At 41.3% G+C, this 19,750-nt stretch overlaps 1 protein-coding gene across 1 annotated transcript; it reads right to left on the bottom strand.

Annotated features, from left to right (window-relative positions):
* Nucleotides 1-470: 470 nt before the first annotated feature.
* On the bottom strand, nucleotides 471-18,421 carry Slc30a4 (solute carrier family 30 member 4). The gene is made up of 7 exons (XM_051144524.1): nucleotides 17,856-18,421; nucleotides 10,860-11,006; nucleotides 5,586-5,739; nucleotides 3,853-4,057; nucleotides 3,117-3,222; nucleotides 2,193-2,327; nucleotides 471-1,521 (listed from the first exon to the last, which is right to left on the bottom strand). The coding sequence occupies exons 1-7, from the start codon at nucleotides 18,244-18,246 to the stop codon at nucleotides 1,367-1,369; spliced, it is 1,293 nt and encodes a 430-aa protein (XP_051000481.1). The 5' UTR covers nucleotides 18,247-18,421; the 3' UTR covers nucleotides 471-1,366.
* Between the last annotated feature and the right edge of the window lie 1,329 nt (nucleotides 18,422-19,750).

Below are 19,750 nucleotides of genomic sequence, written 5' to 3' on the forward strand. Positions count from 1 at the left end.
AAGAGCCACACAAAGTGTCTATGCTGAAAAGAGATCGTCTCAAAACAACTGCTGGAAGCGAAACATGAATATTCATGACTGTCTCTTTTAACACAACTGCTGCCAATTACGTTCCCTTGAGCTTGGAAATGCTCATGCTGCTTCCCCAGACACAGCTTTAATGTCCAGATAACGTCCATCGTCAGCGCAGTTCTTTTCTGCACACACATGGTAAAAAAACAACACACAAAATAGTGCTTTACCTTTTGTTTTCTCAAAGAACTTTCTCACTCAACTCCTCTGTATCTTTCTGCTATGGCATTACTGTAAAACCTCAAGACTGTACTGGGGGGTTTCTGTAATCCACGGAGAGGCCTAATCACGAAACAGAAATTCTCTCTGGAGTAACAAGGGTCCTCTTCGTGGGAGGCACTGATGAACTCAACCATAGCCTTCTGTAGGTGCTCTGCAAGATGCACATGGACTACCTGGTATACACATGAGAACAAGGTGCTAACAAATGTTGGCAGTTCTAGAAAGGACAGCAGATAACTGTTGAAACTTTGTTGTCTCTTACTGTCTTTAAGACAATTCTACATAAAGCACAGAAGTGATTTTCAGGGAAGACAGAAATCCAAAACTCCACACCCTACTGCCTGCTTTTCATCATATGGTGAAGTAATTTGAGGTTAAATCTAATCTTTGCCATTCATAGTTATATTAACATTGTACTAAATAACTTAAGGACCATGACTACATTATGCGAATATTTTTGACAATACTATGAATAAACAAAAACATTAAGATTCAAAACCCAGTAACATCTGGAAAAATCTGCTTATGACACATGACCTTAATAATAACAAGAGTTATTTGTGAAATAAAACAGTTCTGAAACACTTAGGAATACATGCTTATTCCATTTTCTGGATATTATTACTTTCTGAAATCTGTTGAGGGCTAATTTTTTATAAAAAGAGAACACAATTCCAGAAACTGGATGTCAAGATTACACAGAGACAAAGATCCCAAATAATTCAACACTGAGTTTGCTAGCACTGACTTCATATAAAAGGCCTGAAAAAAGTAGTTTTAGATGCAAATACTGAATTCTGAGTCTTCCCATACATCTTGTGTACTCTGTCAAATGAATGAAGTATGGTCTTGGATTGTCTTCTATGAGGTATCTGTAGAGTTACAGCTCATTCTGTAAACAGTACTTTGGAACTTCTTCATCTGAAAGTCATGCAGGTATCAGTCAGATCAAAGAGACTGTCTTTGAGAGACTGTGCTAGACATGGGACTCCATTAGGTTTGCATTTATTGCTCTCAAGTCTGTGACTGCAGGATAAATAAGGCTGTCGACCCCAGGCACACAGAATCAGAATCAGGTACTGGCATTCTGACAGTTTGAACAAGTTCTGTTCACTTCTTGTCTGTAACTCTGGAGCTGAATGGTGCATTTATACATGCCGAATGTGTTCAGTAGCAAATGCTTAGCTTTGGACTGTACTTCTTCCCATTTGGATGAACTTCCAGGAACTGCAATATCAAGGGTATATTGTATGATTTATTGTGCACTGCTATGCATTACTAAACGAGACACAGGGGAGCAACAGCAGCACACACAGCACGTGCTCATCTGACTCCCCCTTCTCTAAGCCCTTCTACTGCACAAGGCAGTTTACAGGCCCAGAAGGGCGTCTCGCTATCTCGGTCTTTCCAGTCCATGCTCAATAGAGATAATGCTAGAAACAATTACAAGCCTCTTGCATAAAGACCTTATTTATACTCCTTAGGAAAGAACTAAATGCACATATTATTTTGATTTTAAATAGCCACTAATTTTTGAAATAATTTAAACTAAGAATTTGGCTTTTATTATATAAAAGATGACACAGCAGATACATATATAATGTCTTTAAAATGCAGTAGATACCAGTTTGCAATATCTTCTCTCAAAGATGTAAAAAAATTAAATGTTATTATTTATTTACTTCGAGTTCTGGGAAGTGAACATAGAGCCTCATGCATGGTAGGGCCAGTACTCTACCGCTGAGCTACCTTCCCAGCCCTGGCTATCTTTTTGCCTTGCAATCTCTTTTGAAGAGCCTCGCTGCTCCCTTAAATCTTATCAGGTAAGTCTTCACACACATGGCTAGCCCAGAGGCTGGCTGCTAGGACAGACGTCTGAGAACCAATGAACAACGTACTTAGCTGCATGTGAACTATGGCAGTGGATTTTCCCGAAGTTAGAGACCAGATGTTCAGATCTTCCACAGAATATACATCTTCTATTTTCATCAGTGACTCTTTGATATAATCTACATTCAAATGGCTTGGCACACCTATTATTTTGGAATATATAATTTGTAAGTTTACTTTGGTAGGAAAGCTTTAGTTACATTTAAAGAAAACAAATGTTTTTTTTTTTTTCAAATTCAGTTTGAATGGCTTTGCTAAGCTACGCTTATACTTTAAGATACATTACATTCTTACAAAAATTTAGGAAATATTCAAGAGATCAACACATACTTTAACATGTCAAGTCTCGCTAAGATAGAGTGGCAATCAAGTTAGAACATGAGGTTTATCCTTAATAAGCTAGGCTAGAAAAAACTTTTTCTTCCCCTCCCCCACACGGTTTCACTATGTAGCCCGGCTAGCCTGGACCTCCCTATGCAGATCAGATTGACCTTGAACTCTCAGAGACCCACTTTCCTCTGAGTCCAGAGTGCCAGGATTGCAGGTGTGTGCAGCTATGGCAGCTTAGAAACATTTGATAACCATAAGCTATTGTTCAGAACTTTCGTCTTCACGCTTTCAGTAACACAATGTCAACAGTGTAACACAGACACAAAGTAAATGAGATGAAGGAATTAAACAAACCAAAGGCATAACTGTGCCAAGAATCAAAAGCCGCACTCCTTTCCTAGTTAGAATGACACTGAATGTCAAACGTTTTCTTGTTTGTAAATGTTGTAACTCAGTCAACTTTACCTACTGCAGGGATAACATGCATGACCCACAGACAGCATCAGTTAAGACGTAAGACATGGCTCATGTCCAGAGCATCTCTGACTCAATCTCTACTAGGTAGGGGGTAAATCCACTGCAGGGTACTAACGGGCACTTACCTTCCAGTATTATCACTACTGTGTCCCATATGATTCGAAATGTTGTGAAAGCCACAAGTAATGAAAATATGTATGTACAGATGGGGTCGGCAATCTTGTATTCTGGCTAAAAGGCAAGAGAGGACAGTTGTATGACTAAACAAAGACAGACATTAAGTCACACTCTAAAAAGTGGAGCAAGACACATGTCTCCTGCTCTTTCTTTTTCTGTATCAGGATTAGAAAATACTTTTGGAACTTGGATACTATAATTGAGAATCATCTTTACTCTTAATATTGTTCAAATGCCTTGCCTTGTAAGTCTTTCTAGAAGTGTAACCACTATGTCTATTGTCTTCTGTGGTCTCTGAATCCTTCACTCAGAAACACAGGATATTGAAGCTGGAAAGAACTCTATCATCCATCTGTATTAAAATACTCATACTGAAGAGGACTGAATTAAAGTTTGAGTTTCTGCAAGATGAGGACCTCCGTGCACAGCCTATTACCCAGTGGCTCAGGGACAAGGGTTAGCACCCAGTTCTGCAGGGAGGGGACTATCTAAGCAAGTGCAGGTTACTCAGCGGGCAAGGCGACCCACTGTGCTGACTGATCATAAGTGACTACTCCAATTAATCTCAGATCAATGAAAATGAATACAAAGGCATTAGATTAGTGCCCAGTACATTGGTAAGAGACAACTAGCTTTTTAAATACTCAAACTAAGTAATCTGAAGTAGGACGCGCACAGTTTTACCTTGAATCGTATGATGTAAGCAGCTATAAGCACACCAACACTCTGTACCAAATCCCCCAAGGCGTGTACAAATGCAGCTCTCACTGCCAGGCTGTCCTGCCCATGGCTGTGTCCACTAGACACCATGGCTGGGGAATTTGACGGCAGGGAGGGGGAATGAGAGTGCGAATGGTGGTGACCAGACTGGTTCAACAGAAACCCCATTCTGTTAAAAATGAAAAAAAAAAGCATATTATTTCTCTAAAATTATTGCTAAAACACTTATTACTATTCAGACAGTAATGGAGCAATGCAGACCAGTCATTTAATAAGGATTTAAGCACCTTTTACACAGCAAGTATTGTTTTAGGTTCATGGCGCTTACGTTCTGGATGGGACATCAGAGGTGCAAGGCAGATACACATTGACACACAGCTAGTTAGTGTGAAATGCCTTGGAAACAGCTTTGTATACAGTTCTGTGCAAGTGTGGAAGATGGTGGCCAGGTGCCTGGGTGGGTGGGTGGGGTGGGCAAAAAGAGCTCTCTCAGACTCCATTTGAGCAGAAACTTAGAGAAGTCAAGAGCAGATGGTGGATGAGTATTCTAGGCACAACAGCAGGCAAAGGCCTAAAATGAAAATGTGCTCCATGCACTTGAAAAAGCATGACATTGTGGCCAAAACAAGGAAAGCAGGAAGTGCTAAGAGATAAATAGGAGGGCTACATAGAGTTTTATTTAAAAGGCAATTGTAGGGACTTTTGATTTTTATTCTGACTTTGAATAGAAACCATTAGATAGTGATTTGTAAATTATGGCCACAAGATCATATTTGGCTTTTTTTTTTTTTTTTTTTTTTTAAGATTACAGTTTTATTAGAGTACAGGTATACATATTTGTTCACACAGTGAATATGGCTGTTTTTGTTTTTGTTTTGTTTTTAAGACAGGGTTTCTCTGTGTAGCCTTGGCTGCCCCAGACTCACTTTGTAGATCCAGCTGGCCTCGAACTCATGCCTTCTGCCTCCCGAGTGCTGAGATTAAAGGCGTGCATCACCATGCCTGATTCTGTTTTTGTTCAACATCAATGTTTCATCACTTCAAATGAAATCGTAGCTCTCAAAACCTAAAATATGTACTAGCGAGGCCTTTTGTTGTTTTAGAAGTGCAGGAGCCAACCCAGGAGCCTGTGCATGCTGGGGAGTGCTCCATTACTAAGCTCCACCTATAACCTGCATCTACCCTTTGCAGAAAGTCTGCTAATGTCTGCTCTAAATGATTAAGTATAATTATATTTTGGTAGTTTTGAGGAGAAAAAAAATGATTTAAAAAACTAGCTAACAGACTGGTGAGATGGCTCAACAGGTAAAGGTGCTTGCTGCTAAGTCTGACAACGCGAGTTTGATCTCTGTAACTTACACGGTCAAAGGAGAGCAATGACTCCCGTAGTTGTTCTGTGACCTGCACGGGTGAACAATAGCATGTATGTGCCTCCCATGCAAGTGAAATACATGCACAACTTCCCCTAAATGTAGCTAATACAAAGCATCAAATATTAAACAACGTACTTGTTTGTACTTTAATTCTTTAGTGTTAAGTTCTAAGACACATGGGCACACTTACAATGCTCTATTTTATTATACTTCTAAGTAAATTTGATTTACTAACAACATTTTAGATATGAAAATTTTTTACAGTCTGATACATGTGTGCATAATAATCTTTTAGCTCATAGCATGAGAAAATGTTGTGCTTACATTATATTAACTGCAACGCCGACGGCTGCAGTGATGAGCATGATGTCACCGTTTATTTCATAGTTCATGTGGATGGTTCTCTGCACAGCTTCATAGAGCAGGAATCCCATGAGGATATACACCAGCATCACACTGACCATAGCCGACAACACCTCTGGAAGGGAAGACGGAAAGTGCGTGTAGCTCCAGCACAGCTATTACACGTCACACCAACTAAACACTGCTCAGTCTTTTACTTACATTTTCTTTCCTCTGGAGGTAAAAGCAACTGTTATTTTTGTTATACAACATTTTTCTTACTTAAAGTATTTAACAGCTTGAATGATCTAGATCTTGAACTAATTCATCCCCCTCCTCTATTCATATCTGAAATTATTGGATAATTACAGACCATTCACAAGGTGAAACTGATACAGAAGGAAATGAAACGAGGCTACAGACGACTTTTCTAACAAAATAAGTACACTTAACAGTGGCTTGTGATACAGCTCAGCATAAAGCCCTGGGTTGATCTCTGGCTTAGTTCAGGTCTGGAGATGTAACCCCACCACTCATGAGGTGAGGTCAAATGGATCAGAATCCAAGGTCATCACCCTCAACTGCACACTGAGCTTTAGGCCAGCCTGGGGTATAGGAACCTGCTCTTGACAGCACAACAACAAAAGGAAAAACCTATAGGAAAATGGGTAAGAAAAGGACGATTTAGAAACAGGTAATAAAGAATAATTAATCATAGGAAGAAACAGACAAATTCTCAATAACAATTACAAAAAAAGAGAACCTTATTTTATTACTTTGTATGGGTGTTTTGCCTGCATGGATGTCTGTGTACCATGTGCCTGTCTGGTGCCTACAGAGGCCAGAAAAGGCCACTGGATCCTGTGACTAGAGTTATAGAAAGCTGTGCGCTACCATGTGGGTGCTGGGAATTAAACTCGGGTTCTCTGGAAGAGTAGACAGTGCTCTTAATGCTGAGTCATCTCTCCAGTCCCTAAAAATTCTTGAAAGGAGGTTTTTGTTTTGTTTTGTTTTGTTTTTTGAGACAAGATTTCTCTGTTCTAGAGAGTTCTGTAGACCAGGCTGGCCTGGAACTTGGAGATCTGCCTGGCTCTTCCTCATGAGTGCTGGGATTAAAGGGGTGTGCCACCACTAGTTTGAAAGAAGATTTTTATGGAAGTCGCACAAAATCTAGTTTCACATTCTAACATGTTTGCTACTCTACACTCATATAATTAAACGACTCACTTGGCTAAGTTAAACAAGTGGAGGAGGGTAAGAGGTGTGAATATGAGACTTCTGCTAGATCACCTGAGTATTTTTGATTTTGTTTTGGTCTGGTTTTAGACAAGATCTAAAAAATTCCTGGCTGGCCTAGAATTTGCTATGGACTAGGCTGGCCTCAAAGCTGCAGGGGTCCTGTTGTCTCTGCTTTCCCAGTTGGGATTACAGGTGTGTGCCTCTGAGAACAGTACTTTCTTTGAGACAAGGCCTGACTATGTATCCCTAACTCGTGTGGTATGTAGCCTGGGCTGGCCTTGAACTCGGTTTCCTAAGAACTGCGATCACAGGCATGTGCCACCACACCTAGCTTCCTAAGGTCTTTTATTCGGCCGAGATAGAAACAGATGTAAATGAGCAAGGCACAGCACACACTGTATTTCCCATACAGAGAATAAACAGTTTGCACCTGAATGGCTGGTAAATGCTAGAAGAAAATTTAAATGTCAGAAAACATAAAACATATAAGATTATCAAGTTTGATTGTACTATAAAATATGAAAATTACTGTACATTTGAAAGTGCCTGAAAATGCCAAAGCAGAAGATTCAAAGATCATGTGAAAATATTGGCTCCTTTGTTGTTCTTTTGCACAACCCTTTAGCTTTTTCTTTATAGCATTTACTACGATTTGCGACTATATTTGTGTCTCTGCACACAGTAGTCACTATGTCTCCTCATCCTATCATTCACTCACTCAGTAGTAATTATTGGGTGAACAGTGATTTGTCTCAACTATGCAGACGACTCACAGCAGAAACATGCATGTGTTTGTAGTGCTGCGTGAACTGCTCCTCTAGTGTAGCTGTTAGCTTGCTAATGGTGCCAAATAACAAGCATATTTCACTAAAATTACATGGCACTTGCCTTTCCATTGTCAGAAAGAACTAAACAACTATCTAAGGCATATCCCAGAGATCTCTAAAAGAAAGAAAGAAGTGAAATATCTTGACTTCCAATTCCCTCCACTCCTTCCTGCCTTCTTCTAATAGAAGACAAGAAGAAAACAACAATGGGGTGTGTTGGATTGATCTAGGACTTCCAAATTAGCACCCAAATCTTATCTCAGCCAGAGACCCCCAACTGCACTCAAACTGAAGTTACTGGAGTTCTCAGTGGCCAGGGTCACCGCAGAATGCCACGCTGACGTCCTGAGCCTGTTTTTGGGTTTCTCAGTGGCCAGGGTCACCGCAGAATGCCACGCTGATGTCCTGAGCCTGTCTTTGGGTTTCTCAGTGGCCAGGGTCACTGCAGAATGCCACGCTGATGTCCTGAGCCTGTCTTTGGGTTTCTTCCCTTTTATGTCAAATCTCTTCTTCTCCTGCTTATCACCCCTACACTACACCACAGTGCCAACCACGGTCACAGTGACTTACAGTTATCCAATGTCGACCATTTCATTCATGTCTTCCTTATGCCTCAACTTAAAATCCCATTTCTAGCAAGTTCTAGAACTCAATTTTTTCCCTACAAAAGTTCAAGTGACGTGATTAAATCTGCAATAAGATGTGAATAATAAACGGATATTGTTTTAGGTAGGAGAAGCTGCTAAACTGAGTTACAACTAGGTAGAAGGGTTTTTGTTTTATTTTGTTTTGATGCTTATATGAAGGAAATTTTAATTAAATGCTTTCTGTTCCTCTCTCATCAGGGGGTAAAGCAACAAACTATACAGAGTTAATGCTGTAGCCAAATGCTGCCCACGACACATGTAGTTGGCTCTGACCATGATCTCTGCTCAGGAAACATGAACAATACCTGAGCTATTAACACACTCGAATCATGAACAGTGCTTTCCACCTCAAACACAAACACTGCTGATTACCACAATCTTTACATCCGTGCAGCCCCTGAAGATCTAGAAGAAATGCCACACGAACAAAGCCAGTTACTAAGGTAATCTACACAGAGAGAGGCAGCAAAGAAGGGGCCGGGAGCTGACGTCTTCAGAACAACACTGCCCACTTGGAAGAGAATATTTTTTCCTCCTGAGGATTTGTGGGATTTCTTTAACCATGGTTTCATTAAGTCCTAAGTTTTATTAGCTCTCAGAGTAAGGTGGCATGCCCACAATCAAATAAATCCAGACATTTAAAAACAACACATAACCCTGCTGCTGTTGTAGCACACTGTAAATAAAAGCCAGAAGGATTTCACACCATCCACAGCTTTACATGAAGGGCGAGAAAAACTGCAGCGATTTAAGAAACTGTGGTGGTAGCCTGAAGAGAGGAGGGGCGCGTGTTCCTGCTCATCTCCACTGGCCTTCAGCATTTCTTTTCTTCTAAGAATTACAAATGCTGTTCTACCACAGAATGTAGATTATTAACAATTTATCATAAAATTAGCCAAACATCTTCAAGACCAGATACTCTAGAGTTTATACTGGCTTTTCTGCATACAGACATACACACTGCACAGAAGCCTTGAGGCCATTTTAACTTTTTTTCAGAGAATAAACGAAGCATATTAAATAAAGAACGAAGATTCCTTGTGAAGTGCTAGGCACTATCCTGAGTGCTTTCCGAACAGTAATTCACTTACTGTCCTTATACCTTCATGTGGCAGACACCATTATTAGCATTCTTTACAAACAGAAATGGAAGCACGGAGATGCCTACAGATTGGTAGGAAGTGAAAGAGCCAAGATTTGAATCAAGCTATTGGTTCCTTTGCTGCCTCTCAGGGGTGTTTGAAAACACCAATTAAAAGGCTATAGTCAATAAACTGTAATTGTGTGTCTGTATGTTGGTATAGCAGGTGAGTGCAGATGACTGCCAAGACCAGAGGCAGCTGTTAACAGCCCTATGTGGGTGCTGGGAACTGAACTCTTCTCAAAGAGCAGTACATGAAAGGCTGGAGTGATAGCAAAGCAACTAAGAGAACAGGCTGCTCTTCCAGAGGACTTGGGTTCAATTCCTAGTACCCACATGGAGGCCTGAAACTGTCTGTAACTCCAGCTCTAGAGGGTCTGATGCCCTCTCCGGCCCCCCTGGGTACCAGGCATATAAGTGGTGAACAGATACAGGCAAAATGTTCATAAACATAAAATAAAAATAAGTCTAAAAATCAAAGTATATATTTATTTAAAAATAAAATTTAAAAAGAGGAGTTCTTAACAGAGACATCTCTCTAGCCCCAGAAAATGTGATCATTAAGGGGAGACAGAAAACATCTACACAACAAAACTAAAACAACTGCAGTTAAACTGCATTGTTATTCACTGCTTCTAGAGACAGTGCTGGTTTGGTTCACTGACAAAGTGCCCATTTCTAACACTCTAGTCCTATTTTCTGCTTCCTTAGGTACAATCTCAAGGCAGTCGTCAGTGTTCTCTATCCAAAAAAGCCAAAGAATATTATTTTAACCTCAATTCTTTAATATGCATTATCAAGTGTTGAGCTTTTCAAACCAGAAAATTCATAATTTGGGGGTTGTATGCAAATATCTATTGATATGGCCCTTCATATAATAGTTCAAATAGTTATTTTATGTACTGTCAGAGAAAGTAACAAGTTTAGAACCAGAGCTATGTAGGTGATAATATAGATTTTAAACACTTCTAATTAAATATTATGAATGTATTTGCTGAATTACATTGGTATAATGCAAGGTCATCATAACATATATTGTACATATGACGAAAATATTTAATATGGGCTTCAGTTGAAAAATTTAAAGTACAAAGAAGTAGAGAATGCTTATTAGTGAGTTACCCAAATGGTTTTTCTTGATTCAGCAAACTGGGAGTAAGCTTCCTTACGATGACATCTGAGGACATCTGCAGAGTGACTTAAGCACATGACCCTGTACAGACTATTTAGGGAGGCCTAGCAGGACGCTCACGAAAGACAGCTTTCTGGGGAAGGCGCGTTGTTTATTTTCATTTGCTTTGTTCTCACCCATCATCACCTTAAATATTTCAGTTAATCAGGGTCATAATTCACTGGAGCTTTACCTTAAAATATTATAAGCCAAAAGAAACTTGTTACCTACCTAGGCGATGAAATCCAAAGGTGAATCTTCTGGTTGGTGACTTAGAGGACAGCCACAAAGCAAGCAGAGTGAGTATGATGGCACTGAGGTCCGTTAGCATATGAAGTGCATCTGTCATAATTGCTAGGCTATTTGCAATGTACCCACCTGGGAGAAAGGAAAGGAAGATTAGCTAAAAGATGTAAGCAATCAAACCTAAAATGTACAACACCCTACAAAACAGAATTGAGAACTAAATTTCTATCCTGATATAACTAAATCAAAGTATTATAAAATTTCATGCAAAATCGTATGTATGTCATATCCTTCAATTTATACAGAGATGGTTCCAGAAATCCCTTTGGGTATCAAAATCTGTACATGTTCAAGTATCTTATATAAAATGCTGTATTTGTATACAGCCTGTGCATCTAAGCACACACAGCTTATATTATTTCTAGGTTACCAATACCATCTAATAAAATACAATTATTATACTATACTATTAATGGAAATACTACAAGGAAACAAGTCTGTACATACTATTTTTTCAGCTGACTATGGATGTGGCACCTGTGGAACGGAGCCTGTGGTAAGGAGGGCCCACTGCGCAAATGGTGAAAAACCCCATTTCTATTAAGAGGTTCTTCAAAATGTTAAGTACTTGATAAAATTAACCACTGAGTTTTCAGTAAAAAAAGAGGGATGGCAATCTTGCTCAACATACTAATTCTATGAATATAGTGAGCTAATAATTACATTATCTGAACACCACAACAAAGCAGGAAGAAGGTATGTTTTTTTTTGTTATTCAGGAACGGTTGGTTGAACATGAAATGGCATTGAGGAATTCTATAAAGTGCATACTAGTTCAACTCAAATGGTAAAAATTAGCTTATATTAAGATTGTTATAATAAGCTTATATTAAGATTACTATCTTAAATACAATGACAATCTCTGAAGAGAGGAACAGACGATGATATTTAGAAAATATGTTATAATTGATGGCAAACTATGGTGTGTGTGTCTGTGTCTGTGTGTGTGTGTGTGTGTGTGTGTGTTAGACCTGGAATGTCTCCATCACACTCATGCTGATGGTTCATCTCCATGATGAAGTATTAAGAGGTTAGAAATTTAAACTGATCATTGGGAGATAATATTAAATGAGACCCAATTCAACAGGGCCTCAACTCAACAAGACGATGGCTTTATAAGAAGGAGAGATCTGAATGAGGAACATCTTCCTTATCATGTGACCCTCTGTATTGCTTTGAGACTAGGAAAAGGACCTCAACAAGTGTGGCCTCTTGATCTCGAATTTCCCAGTCTTCAGAGACACAAGCTGAATAAAATTTTCTGCTTTATAAATTACTTCATTTGTGGTATTCAGTTACGGCAACATAAGACAGTGGGTATTAGGGTCTAGTACAATCTGTGACTTCAGGCTTCTACTAGGAATCTTGGAATATATTCCAATGTATAAGTGGGGGACAACCACATAAGTGTTGTTTGTATGTATGTATGTATGTATGTATGTATGTATGTATGTATGTATGTATATATACTAAACTAACACAAATAATGTTTCCTTTTCTTTCTTATTATTAATTTTACTCTATTCTGGGAGAGTACTTGAACTCATTTTCGTTCTACCCACCCCTTCTCTCCCTCTCTCCCTCTCTATTGAGACGCAGCCCTCACTATGTAGCCCTACTTGCCCTGGAATGCATTATGTAGACCAAGGTGGCCTTGAACTCAGAGATCTGCCTCTGCCTCCTAAGCACTGACATAAGGCATGCACTACCATGCCTGTCCCTCATTTTCTAGCTTTTTAATGAGTTTTTGTTTGTTTTCAAGTTCCCTTAAGGTTTTTATCTTTTCCCCTTCACCCTGAACTTCTTTTGTAGAACAATGTGTTCTTTTATAGATATATGATCTTATCTCTGAGGATACTAATTATATAACTGGTTCTTAAGACAGGGTTTTTTTTTTAAAAAAAAAAACAACTATCTTTCCTTATTTTCGTCTTATTTGTACATACATACTTCCAGAGGCACCTGGCACAGCTGAATCTGGCCTGCTTCGGATGCTGCAGAGCAGCTGTCTTATATGTAGGTCCAGTAGGGGTAGTATCATCACCCCCTGGGTTCTAATAAAAATGCAAATACTGGTGGAGCATGTGTTTAACAGCACCTTAGGAGGTAGAGGCAATTACATTTTTTTTTGAGTATGGACCACCCTGGTTTACATAGTATGTTGCAGGCCAGCCAGGGTTACACGGTAGCAAGACTGTCTAAAAATACATACATGAATACATGCTCTAGCCGTGTCCCAAGCCTCCTCACTAGAACCTTCTGAGGGTGGAACTCTGGGTTTTAACAAGTTCTCTACATGGCTGTAACGCAAAGCGAAGGTTAAGGGCCACTAGTGGTCTGGGTTGGTTCTCAGCTGAGGTGGTGACATTCTTGAGTGTAGTTAGCCAGTTAGCTTTATCTCTTTCTTTTCCAGTTTCCAAGACTTTTGCTATTTTTCTTCTCTTTAGTTTTTCCTATCTGTATGGATTTATCCCCTTCCCCAGCAGGCAAAATAACATAAATGTAGTTTAAGACATATTTTGAGACAGGTCAAATTAAATACATCAGAGTTCTTTACCTAGGGTCAGTCTGCATATCTTTATGTGGTTTTAGTTCCAATAAAAACATGTAAAATACTGCTTTTTCTGTTACCAAGTCCAAAGGATATCTAAGTTTTCATTTAAGAAGCTTTCTTATTTCTACTTTGAAATAGTAGTCCTCCTTACCCTATTCTGTGACATAGATTCCAAGATCCTCACTAGACACCTGGAATCTTGGATAGCACCAAATGCTGTGTGTGTGTGTGTGTGTGTGTGTGTGTGTGTGTGTATGTGTGTGTGCATATGTACATGCATGCATGCATGTATGTATAGATTACACATACAAACTCAAGATAAAGTTTAGATTAGCTAGGCACAGTAAGAAACTAACACAATAACTAATAATAAAATAGGGCAGCTGTAACAATGCACCATAATAAAAGTTACATGTGGATACATTACACAAAGGGATGATTCATATCCTGGGCAGGATGGAGCAGGATTCTGAGCTTTCATTATAATACCTACAGCAGTGAACAGCTTAAGCATGGGTTGTTTAGTCCCTGAATTTTCCATTTAATAACTCTGGATACAGCTGCTGTGATCAACTAAAACTGTAGAAAGTGACATCACTGGTAGGGAAGGGACTGATGTGGTTTACTTCCTTGGATTGTGGGACACCTGTTTGACTTTCTAAAGCTGAAGTTCCTCAAGATGTGGGTACTCAGTAATTCTGCCTATTTTGTGGGCATCATTTACTATCCTGGCCTATCTTCTTGTTTTGTTTTGTTGAGACAGAGTTTCTGTGTGTTAGCCTTGGCTGTCCCAGGCTAGCTTTGTAGACCAGGCTGGCCTCGAACTCACAGCAATCGCCTGCCTCTGCCTCCCAAGTGCTGGGATTAAAGGCGTGTGCCACCATGTCGGGTGCTTAAAACAAAACATTTTTTAAAGAGGACTAAGATGGGGAAACATAAAAACTAGTTTCGATGTTTTGTTTTGTTTCTGGCCTATCTTCTAAAGCACAAGCTCGTATTTATTAGCCCATCAGAAACTTCCATTTTAGTGTGCATACTTACACAAATAAACATGTTTAAAGCAGCCTTTGAGTCCATACCCCCATCTTGCTCTGCATTCTTTTTCCACTTCATAAACGACGTCTCCCTATGGATCTACCTGGTTAGAGTGAGGATCACCACCGCCTGCTCTCTCCTCAACCCCTATGCCCAAATCTGACGGTTCTGTTCCTACTCCCTGGAGACTGGTTTTCTGCCAGTACACTTTGCTGCGTTTACTCTGGTTTGTTTCTAGCCAGGAGCTCTTGAAGTCGGCTTCCACTCTGGTACCGCCATTCCTTTCTTCACAGAACATCCACAGTGATCTTTTAAAAACTCACTCTCCTGCTTAAAGGCCTTCACTGGCTTCCGTTGTGCTAGGAACAAACACTGCACTCATTCAGTGTGGTCTGTCTGGACTTGTCTATCTGGTCCTCCTGCCTCCTTCCTTAATGCTTACCCAATGCCAGCCACAATCATCTTTTTAGTTTCTTAGAACAACTCAAGGTTTTGGGACCTTTGCACATGCTGCTTTCTTTGCTTGGATGATTCCTAATATCCTTTTTGTTGGTGGTTTTACATGCTCCTATCCCATGCAAAAACTATATCCCACTGGCTAATATGAATATTCTTTTTCTCCAAAAAGCTTAAAGAATATCTGATTTTAAATTTTAATCCCTTGGCTGTTTATTTAATGTTTGACTCTTATATTAGGACAAGAACTTCAGATAATAATAACCGTTTTGTTTTCCATTAGATATCTAGAACTTCCAGGACAGGGCACACAATGTAGGTACTCAGAAAGGAGACCTGCCGAATGGAAGGGAGGAACAGACAGAGCCTATTAAACATCAGGAGCAAGTCAAAGGCAAATCAAGGCTCAAAGTCAGGTGTCCTTTCTGTAATCTTTAAATTATTTTATTTTTTATTGGGTAATACTTCCTACATAAGATAATTTATTTCTAAGTCTCTGGACACATTTTAATAAGCACTTTCTTTAGTGGTATGCTCACTGGTAAGCTGCCTGTGCTTAATAACTAATTTTCTCCAATGTTCACACAAACCACCCCAATTAAAGTCAGTGAGTGGGTCACATATCCCAAATAAGACATGAAAGTGGGAGCCTTGTTGGGAAGAAGGGTTCTAGTGGGAAGGGAGGGGGGATGAAAGAGAGAAAGGGTGTGTAAAATGACTAAAATTCATTAAAAGCATGCATAAAAGATCAAAGAATTTTAAAATGTAATTAAAAATTCAACAAAAGCTCATTTACTATGTCCAATTTATAGCATTTACTGTTTGATGTATTAGGGTATCAGCTTATATTTCAGCAAAGAAAAATTACATAAATAAAAGAGATGTAAATAGAATTCAAGTGAGAAAATAAGATGACAGAGGTTTATCCCAGAGAGTCAAAAACAAGTCTTTTCAGTGGTGCCTTTTAAAGGGACCAAGGGATGGTCTGGGAAAAGGAAAAAATATGAAAGCTCAGGTCAGAGGCTGGGGAGATGGCTCAGTGGTTAGGTGCCTTTGCTACTCTTGTTCCGGTTCCCAGCACCCACACCAGGAAGTTCTGCTGCCTCTGGCCTCTAGGCACTTATACTCACTCACCACACAGACTCACCCTCATCACCCACAGCCTTCTCATACATAGTAATTAAAATTAAATGACTATTTTTGAAAAAGCTGGAAGATGTCATGTGTAGCCTACTAGTGGGCTGAAAGATAATTGAAGACATTAGAAGACGTATACAATTTGCGTTTGCTATGTATATATTCACCTTTGTGTACGTGGATATGTACATACTGACGTTTGCATGTTGCATGTATTTTTATTACAGTCTGTTTCTTTTTATACTTTTTTTTTTTTTTTTTTTTGGTTTTTCGAAATAGGGTTTCTCTTGTACTCCTGGCTGTCCTGGACTTGCTTTGTAGGCCAGGCTGGCCTCCAACTCACCGAGATCCACCTGCCTCTGCCTCCCTGAGTGCTGGGATTAAAGGCTTATGTCACCATGCCTGGCTACAGTCTATTTCTTATTGCAAAAGTCAACAAAAGTTTGAAAACCTTTCAAGGATCAACTTGTATGAAAGTCCTTAGGGCAGGATAGAGTGAGCCCTGAGACAGAGGACCGCTATAGCCGAGTTCACACTGAGGAAGAATGACATGACTCTTCTGTACAGCTTCGCACCATGTATTTTAAACCTGGGTTGCCATGTCCCTTCTTGTTATGGCTCATCATAAGAGACAAGAGAGAAACATGTCCTCTGTGAATGTCACTTCAATAAACTGCCACTAAGAAGTTTGTCCTCCATGTGAACACAGCATCCATGGATCCTGTCAGTCATGGATGGAAAACATCTGAAAAGAGTAACACTGCCTCACCATTCACTCTTCAGACTTGTTCTAGGAACCCATCTCTTAACAACGCAGAATAACAACTATTTATGTAGCGTCTATTTTGTATTTTGTAGTCAAAGTAACTCCCAAACGCCTTAAGTACAGAAGGACGCATATGTAGGTTATATGCAAATAACTCCTCGGGTTTACGTAAGGGACCTTTACATAAGGCATCTTTGGATGAGGCACCCTGAGATCCAGGTTTCTAGAGGGGACTCCTGGAACCAATCCACCTTGGATCTGAAAGGACAGCTATAAAGTAATGTGACGGTAAAAATAAGGTCTAAACTAAGAACCTTAGGGTGAGAAATCATTATTTGAAATAACTAAAAATGAGAAAGAAAACGGAGCTTCTGCAGCCCCGCAGCTGTAGTGGAGACCTCTAGCTCAATTTTGATACTTTTAATAATGAACTTTCAGTTAGTTGGCACTAGTGAGTTTTGTAAAGCTCTTGGCTATATAAGCTCAGAAGGAAAACGGCATAAAAGATCAAATAACCAAAATGTAGAGAGAAAGAAAAATCTAGAAGTGTACATAGCTCTCCCATTCCCCAATAAGGCGGCCTCACAATTTAACCCTTTCAGAACCCCTGTGTGTGAACATAGAATGGTGTTCAGTAAAGTCCCTTAATACTATAAAATTCTGATTCTAAACAATGTCGGGCTTATTTTTAGATGTTGAGAGATTAACCTGGCGCCTTATCAGAATCTGTAAAGTCAAGACAACAGGCTAAATCCTACAATAAATGGCACACCGCTTAAAGGAGTTACGAGATGTACATGCAAGCAAGCTATCGGTGGACGCTCACGGGAACCGCACTGTGGAATCCTTTTCCCATCCTGCGAATTTCTCTCAATGCCCAACAAACTTCCTGAAAACAAAGTTTCAACCTCAACTTAGGCGTAGCTAACAGCTGGACAAAGTCAAGGGAAAGTGAGTGGGCGACACAACTCACCTACAAGCTCTCCAACCATGAAAAGCAAGTACAGGACGGCAGCAATGGTGAGCCTGGTCTTCACCTTCCTCTGCTTCAGCAGCTCGCGCCTTTTGCTGCAGTTGTCACAGGGGTCCATCTTCAAACTCAGCTGACTGTTGGTCAAAGGTAAGTCCTGGTCCAATAAGGAGTCATCGTCGGCCTGGAGCGCCGGGTGCGCCCCGTTCACAGGCCTTTCCTGGGCTTCCGAGTCATCGTCGGCCACCACGACTCGAAGTTTATTAAAGCGCGAAAGCCCCTCGTCGCTCACCTCGTCCGAGAAGTCGAAGGCGCTGGTGTCATTTAAGAACAGCGGCGCGTCGTCTTTCCTCAGCAGGGATTTGAGGCGCTTCCACGCGCCGGGGCCGGCCATGGCAGCGGAGGGCGGCCGGCGGCTCCGCCTTCACCGGCGCTCGGGCTCCTCGGGGCTGCGCCGCCTGTCCCTGCCCATCGCGAGGGGAACGAGACTCGCTACGGTCACCGCGCCCAGACCGCGCGCCAGCTCCCGACCCGGCGGCTCTCGGGCACCTGCGGGATGCCGCCGCCGCCGTCCCCGCCGCCGCCGCCGCGCATCCCCGCCCGGGCGGCTCGCGCTGTGCGTCCGGGGCCAGGGACCCGAGGCCGAGCTCAAGGCGCTGCTCCCGCCTGCCCCGCGCCGCTCGGAGGCCGGCCGTGGGGTCTGACAGGCCCAGCCTCCTCCGGCCCCTGCGCGAGGCGGCGCGTGCGCCCGCGGGGCGCGAGGGAGGGGTCGACGCGGACACGCAAGGCCGCCGCTGGGGGGCGCGCAGAGGGGGCGTGGTCGCGCGGTGCCCCCCTCCGGCCACGCCCTCCCTGGCCACGCCTCTCCGGCTCCTGGGTCTCGTGCGCTCTGAGCCCTCCTCCCCCTCCTCCTCCCCTCCCCACCGGTGTGCTGTCACTAAGTCGCTCCCGGGCTGGGTGGGGTGTCACTGCCCGGAATTCCCTCCGCTGGAGATAGGTCTCGGGAATCTCAGGTCCCATCATGGTTATGGATGGTCTGTGGAAAATGTCATTTGTTTGTTTTTAAACGGAGTGGGGATCCTGGTACCTTCTGCCAAATTGGCAAAATTTGCTGCTTAGCTTGGTCACAAGGCTAGGACAAGATGATCACTGTCAGTAGTTCTATGGCTTGCCTTATGCTTACTGTCTTTCAGCAAACATGTGTTCTCTCTCTGTGTTGTTCACTGCTATGCTCCTTGGGCCAAATTGTGTCAACTTACTTTCCTTGTCTTTCATCACATTCTCAAAGGTCCTCAAGACACAAGGTTAAACTTAACACTATTGGGAGAATTCATTTCAATGTGTAAATCCCCGGCTTCTACCGCTCTTTCTTGCCTTTTGAGATTCATAAATTCTAATCCAGGGCCTCATGCATATTAGGCAAGACCTCTACCTAACACATCCAGCCTGCTATGGTGTCCTGCAAGCTCCTGCTTTCCCAGTGTTTACAAAGCCTGCATTTTTATTTATTTTTATTTTTTATCTTTTGGTTTTTTTCAAGACAAGCTTTCTATGTGTAGCCTTAGCTGTCCTAGACTCACTTTGTAGACCAGGCTGGCCATGAGCTCACAGGGATCTACCTGCGTCTGCCTCCCAAATGCTGGGATTAAAGGTGTGCGCCACCACTGCCCAGCAAGACTGTATTTTTAAAAGTCTTTGTATCTTACCAAACTGCAGGTCACAGAAATACAATAAAAATCATGTGATGCACTTTGCTCTGAACATTCTATTGACACCTTAGAATCATTATGTGAGAGTGCTGGCTACTTTTGTATTCCAGAGTGATCCCTCATTCCTAAATTTTCCCCCCGGAGCTTGCAGTCAGGAAGGCAGGTTAGGGTCCCCAACTCAGGAAGGGA

The sequence above is a fragment of the Acomys russatus genome, chromosome 4, assembly GCF_903995435.1.
Source record: "Acomys russatus chromosome 4, mAcoRus1.1, whole genome shotgun sequence".
Taxonomy (NCBI): Eukaryota; Metazoa; Chordata; class Mammalia; order Rodentia; family Muridae; genus Acomys; species Acomys russatus.

Coding starts and splice junctions, on each gene's coding strand:
- Slc30a4 (XM_051144524.1), bottom strand. CDS start 18,246: ATGGCCGGCCCCGGCGCGTGGAAGCGCCTCAAATCCCTGCTGAGGAAA. Junction 4,058..5,585: donor GGCGTTGCAGTTAATATAAT/GTAAGCACAACA, acceptor CATTTTTAACAG/AATGGGGTTTCTGTTGAACC. Junction 1,522..2,192: donor CATAGTTCACATGCAGCTAA/GTACGTTGTTCA, acceptor TTGATATTGCAG/TTCCTGGAAGTTCATCCAAA.